Consider the following 6,481-nt stretch of genomic DNA (forward strand, 5'->3'; position numbering starts at 1 on the left):
TTAACAAGTTCCATTTGCGACATACTTTGAAATGACCATAAGTCCAGCAAAGAATTCTTCAGCAGTTGGTTTGATTTGACTGAAATTAATATTAAACTGTATCATAAACTATATTTTATTCAAAATACTTTCAAATATATTGTCGAAACTATTTTACGCCATTACAATTACTATTGCAGGCCATTACAGTTCAAGTACCAACAGTTACAACTATAATAGCTCTACTAATTGTGTATAATATCTATTAATAATTTCTTTAACCATCGTAATTTTATTAAATAGACCTTCTGGTATTTTTTATATATATTTAAATTGTTTTTTGAAGACTAGGATAGTTTTAAAATTTGTTGAAATAAGGCTGTTTTTAGTAGCTTCGTTTTTTTTTGTTTGTTTTTCTATCATCATAATTTTATAAACTAAACCTTCTATGCTTTTTTCTGGGTAGATAAATTTCCCTTTAAAATTGTCTATTAAAATTTGAATTGTTGGAACTTTAATTATAATATAACCATTAAAAGTATGAATTTTTTAGTTTAAGCTATCTTGATTTATATCAGAAAAATAAAATTTGTTGGCTACAGTCTTAAAACTTTCTATTTTAAATATTATACATTCTTTTTCGCAAAAGTTTGTTGTACACATTCGTCATGCATACATTAAGCTTACTACACTAAATATAAAATTTTAGAAAAATGTAACCTTACTTTATATACAAAATTTAAAAAACTGATTGTGAGTTCATTAACATAATTTAAAAATAAGTTTAAATAAAGTGTTTTTCATGAAAAAAGTTTGATATAGTTTTAACACTTTTCTGGAACCTTCAGGTCTTACGTTCCTTTACCTACTTTTAATTTTAAAATTTTTGAAAACTTTTTAATTTTCTAAACTTTAAAAATATCCTCAAAATATTTTACTTTTATAATATAAAGAAAAAATATATATCAAGTTAAAGAGAAAGTATGTGAAAAAAGTAATACGTAAAAATAACTAACTTTTCAGGAAGAACAAAACCGTATCTGCCGGTGTCTCTTAATTCTGTTCCAAAAGTACATTTGATTCCCAGCTTTTCGTAGAAATAATCAGCAGTTGAACCAGAAGCTTCATCTATGTATATAAAATAATAATTAAAAAAAAACATTTTTTTTTGTTGTTGCATTTAAAACTTAGTTTTTAATTTAACTTTGAACAACAAACTGTTAACTTTATAGTCTATAAACGCGTAACTTTAACTAAATTAATAAAATTTTGTAATAAATATATGAAAAAACTTTCTTACTTACAAATAATTTCAGATATAGCTCCAGAAACGTAATTTTTTCCATGAACACTTTTGATTGCAGCAACACTCTCTTCTCCAATTTGTGTCTGATAAAACAATACTTAAGTAAACAATAGTATTAATACTATTAAAATAAGTAATAGTATTAATATTGTATTATAACTACCAGTAGTTTTGAATAAAATATTTATTAGTTGTCAATTTTTCTTAAAACCATGTTTTTTTTTGTTAAATACATATATATGACAAATTACAAGGAGAGCATGATCTTCAGTGTATTGGTAAGTGTAACCGTACGGAAACATCCAGTATTGGGAGTAAGCGTGGACGTCTATGAAACCCTTTACATTGGAAATAGAAGCCACATGGTTAGCAACAGATTGAACTTCAATCTAGTAAAATCTATTAGTTAATACTCAAAGTTATAATTAGTAAAAATAAATTTTTAATTCTACTTCAGACATGACACTGGGTCCATAGAAAGCATCACTGCAGGAATTGGGGCTTGAACCAACTCCTATAAATTTAGCTATTTATGACTTTTAAACTTAAAAATATTAAAGTAATGAAAATCGTAGTACCAGCCTGACCAGTTGATGTCAAAGTTTCTGTTGGGGTCGACTCCGTCACAGAACAAGTTGTTCAAAGATCTGGTCTTTCTCCACATACGGTCCTAGTTTTTTGAAGTTGTTTATATTATTCTTATTATATATAATTAAGCTTAACGTTTTATCTAATTAGAAAAAACCATAAAAATATCACGTTGAAACTTTTACTGTGCTTAACTCGAATAATATATTCAAAAGTATAAGCATGCATATTTATAACAATTTACTAAAATATTTTCAATTAAAACTTTTAACTTAAAAAACTAAATATAACAAACTTTGTCAAGGGTATTATAAATGAAATCTTTGGTATATGAATAAGCATTATACATTTTTTTCTAATCTAGGTAAAACTTATTTATTTTTAAATAACTATGTGTTAAAATATACTAACTTAATAGTACCAATCGATTTGTTTGCAACATCTTGTTTAGTATATTTTTAGATTCTTAAGTTACTAAATAAGTAAAAATTCTAAATCAAGTACCACTTTTATTAAAAATGATAATAACAAGTAGTTAATAAAATGATTAAACTAATGAGGTTTTTAAAATCGTGATAATTTACAATAAAATGAAAAAATTAAAAGTAGTGTGTTTTTGTTTTAAATTGTCGTTTTATTTAACATTGGAAGTTTGAATAAAATTATAATTCATAGGTAAATAATCTGTCAAAAACGTGAGATAAACTTTATTTGTAATTAAGCTTTTAGTAACTTTATTTTATAGTTTATTTTAACTAAAAAAAGTACTTGGTAACTTTAGAGCTAAGTTGTAACTATATTGTTATACCAAAGTTTATGTTTAAACAAACTCTTCTTTTAAATTTTTCTTATATTGAATTGTAAAACCTTACTTACGAAACAATAAACTTACATCGGTCCAAGTGTAAACGTAGCCATCTGGGTTAGAGATTGGAGTGATGTAGTAGTCAATTTCACTCCGGAAGTTTTCGCTAGCTGAACTTTCCAAAAGCTTAGGGTAGTATAAAAAATTTTGTATCTTTTTTTTTTATTCTAATAGTAATTTTAACTCACGAATTTAACAGCATAAATACAACTTGCTGGGTTGACCCATTCACGAGCGTGAAGACCACAGTTGATGACGTAAGCTGGTGCGTTTGATTTTCCGCTGGAAATCTGTAAGAAATATTATCTAATATGATTGTACGTATACATTTAAATAAGTAATTGATTTAAACTACGATCAAAAAATAATTTAATTTTGTTTCAAAATTAAAGTAAAGTTTTCTTTCATTTGATATCATATATGAAAGAGTTAAGAATCAGTAAGTTTTGTAACTTAGAAAGTTTTATTAATGTTTAGTTTACCTTGATTTACTATAAGGCAACCAGAAACTTTTAAAGGTCCAAAACATAGTTAATAACCGTTTTTTTTTTTTAATAATAATATGTAATTGATGAAATAAAGAATCATATAACTCATTCTAAATTCTCAATAATAATATTAGATAACAAAATTAACAGAAATAACCTTTAAAGCGCGAATATTTCTTTTTTCATATGTGGTACCAGCATTTACAAAAGAAGCATCTGCATGTTTAGCAACGATGTTCTCCATCCAAGATTCAATCTATAAATTTGCAATATTGAAAGTTTGCATGATTAATATCTTATACTTGAAAACTAGCACAAAAAATAAGAGAAAACTTTTATTCGTTTATTAAAGCCAGTTACATAGTACGTGTATTTTTAATAACTATGCATTTAAATTAAAAATGTATAAATCTATCAATTTTCAATAGCATCATAAATATAAGTTCCTTAAAAATTCATTACTCTTATAAATAAGCTATCTTTTTTCCTATATCTTATATGTTATAAACAAAATTAGTAGAACTCATTTTGTAAAACATACTTCGTCAAGAGTATGGTACACATTGTAATCGAAAGAGTCGAGAGACATCTGTGGAAGACGGGCACGATCAGTTTGAGCATCAACATCAGCTTGGAGATCGTGGATCATAATCTCGTACTTGACGCTGAAAAGATTTATAAGAAGATTATTTTTAGTGTGGACTCGAACAAAAATATTCATATGCAACTTGATTAAACAAAAAAGAAATATGAAATTATATTCACAGAATATTTTACAGATTGAATATTATGTCTTAAGCAATAACAATAAAGAAATTTTTTTGTTTTTCGTTTATTAACTAAATTTTTACTTCAAGCAATTGTTTTATTTTACTTAATGATTAAAACGTACTCATTTTCCTCAAGTATACTTTTAATAGTGTTGGTAAAGATTCCTAAAACATGCATATCAACTGGTCTCTTTTCTTCAGGACCGGCCCAGAAATCAACCTTAAGTGTTTACAATAAAATTACAAATGTGTTTTTCAAAAATAAGTTATATCAAATTATAAACTAGTTTTTTTTTTAATGGACAGTAAACAGTCTACAAAGTTAGAACTTTTACAAACATCGTATTTTGCTTTGAAAGATGTTAGAAGCTCTTTTTGTCCTTCAGTTGGATAGCATCTGATAACTTGATCACTGTTGAAAGTTTTAAAACAGTTGTAAATGCATTACTCAAATACAAGTTTTAAAGTATTTACGAATAGAATTTTTATAAATAAATATACCTACCCGAAAAACTTTCGCTCCGCAAAAGCAGATGCAAGCAGTACAAGCAGCACAATGTACTTCATACTTTTATTTTTACAACAATTTTTAAAAACAACAAAAGTTGTTTTAATACAAGTTTAGTGGGAAACTTGCACCTGTTTAGTTACATGTTGTTTAATCTAGTAATTTTACAAGTTTATTTGTATGAATCCTAAGTTTTAATTTTATGACTTCTTTTGTGTAATATAAGTTTAAAAAAGTAACTTTTTTTTTTTGATTAATAAAGGTACTTTTATTTTAAGACTTAACTTATACAAAACAAGTCACACAGTTAAACTTTAGGATTCATACGAAAAAAATTGTAATATATTAAATTATCCTATTCTTTGATAAACTGTATGTAGTTTAAAACCAACAAAGCATATTAAACACTTGCAAGTTCCTCACTAAACTTTTAAACTATTTTAACGTATTATCTATTTTTCTAGCAGTTTAAATATTTTTATTTGTTTTCTAAAAGTTAAAAAATTAAAAAGTAATATATATATATTTATTTATATTTTACATTTACAAATAATACTTTTATAATTATGGTTTTATTTTTGTACAGATAAAAGAAAACTTTACAAATATAAAGGTTCAAATCAACTATTTTTATGACAAAATACTTATGTATCAATAAAATCTTTTTTTTTAACAATGGTATTCAATGTTTTGTTTTTTTTTTGTTGATAAAAAACGACTTAGTAAAGTTATAAACAAAAGTTATTTTCTAAAATATAGATTACTTTAGTTTTGCCTTTGAATTTTTTTTTTATCTCCTTAAGAATTTTTATGGAATACAAGTTAAAATATTTATTGCATGAAAAAGTTTAGATAACTTACTTGTAATTAAAAAGTTTTTTTTTTTTCTCAAAAACAAATATGAATATAAATAAAAATTTTGGTCTTAAAGTAACTTTTTTGTATAAAGTTTTTCAGAAAGTTTCCTACCAAGCTTAAATTCCAGGGAAAAAAGGTATATAAGTTTTAGGTTATAATCTACATTAAAAATTTAGAAATAATACTTGTTAAATTACTTTATATAGCTAGGCTGAAATAATTGTAACATTGTTATTTAATTAAATTGTTATAAATCCAAATAAAAAACTGTTAAAACTGTTTTTTTTTACTTAAGTAAGTAATTTTATACGTTATCTTGTAAAAAGAGCATGTAATCATCTATTAAAATTTTATAAGTAATTTAAAAATGAAAACCTAATCTTTAAACAACATAAGTCTTGCTTACACTTTAAATTTCTTTATAAGTTTTATATAATTAAACATGTTTAAATATAATCAAAAAGTATGATTGAAAACTAAAATTACAGTAAATTAGTTGTTAGCCGATTTCAAAATTTTAGAATGATGTAAGTGTAAATTTTAAAAAAGTTGACTAAAAAAGAACTTTCTTCTTTTTTAAGTTTTATAAGTATCTATATTGATACAAACGAGCTTTTAAAGTAAAAAAACAAAAATTCAAAAAAGTAAAAGACTTTTTAAGACTGTTTAAAGTATTTATCGACATTTGTCAAAGAATATGAATTTTTGAAATAAGATACACTTTTCTACTTTAAATGTTATATACCTTTCATTTATATTTATAAATAAACCAACTTCGAAACTTAAAAAAACTTAAAGATATTTAAAGATTCAGACGATTAAAAAATTCATTTAAAATAGTTAAAAGTACTTTTTAGTGCTTAATAGTATTAAAGCAAAAATACGAGCATAGTAGTGACCAGTGGCGTCGCGTGGTATTTTTGTTAGGGGGTGCTGCAGATGGAGTTGTCAACTTAAAAAAATCCCCTAATTTGAAACACTAAAATAAAGCTCAAGGAGTTAGAGAGAAATAGGGAAATTTTCAAGCTAAAAGTCTTTAAGATACTAGCTTAAATACTTCTTAATATGAATATAAAAAAAAACATGATATACTTAAAAATATATATTTTATACTTTTAT

At 24.2% G+C, this 6,481-nt stretch overlaps 1 protein-coding gene across 1 annotated transcript; it reads right to left on the bottom strand.

The window, feature by feature from the left end:
- Positions 1–4,563, bottom strand: LOC145828626 (carboxypeptidase B-like). The gene is made up of 13 exons (XM_082936381.1): positions 4,502–4,563; positions 4,336–4,408; positions 4,119–4,216; positions 3,768–3,891; positions 3,384–3,482; positions 2,927–3,028; positions 2,766–2,864; positions 1,868–1,955; positions 1,738–1,799; positions 1,537–1,674; positions 1,284–1,368; positions 996–1,107; positions 1–79 (listed from the first exon to the last, which is right to left on the bottom strand). Exons 1-13 carry the CDS (start codon positions 4,561–4,563, stop codon positions 1–3), a joined length of 1,221 nt encoding a protein of 406 aa, XP_082792507.1.
- Between the last annotated feature and the right edge of the window lie 1,918 nt (positions 4,564–6,481).

Source organism: Thalia democratica, chromosome 2 (assembly GCF_965202585.1).
Source record: "Thalia democratica chromosome 2, ktThaDemo2.hap1.1, whole genome shotgun sequence".
NCBI lineage: Eukaryota > Metazoa > Chordata > Thaliacea > Salpida > Salpidae > Thalia > Thalia democratica.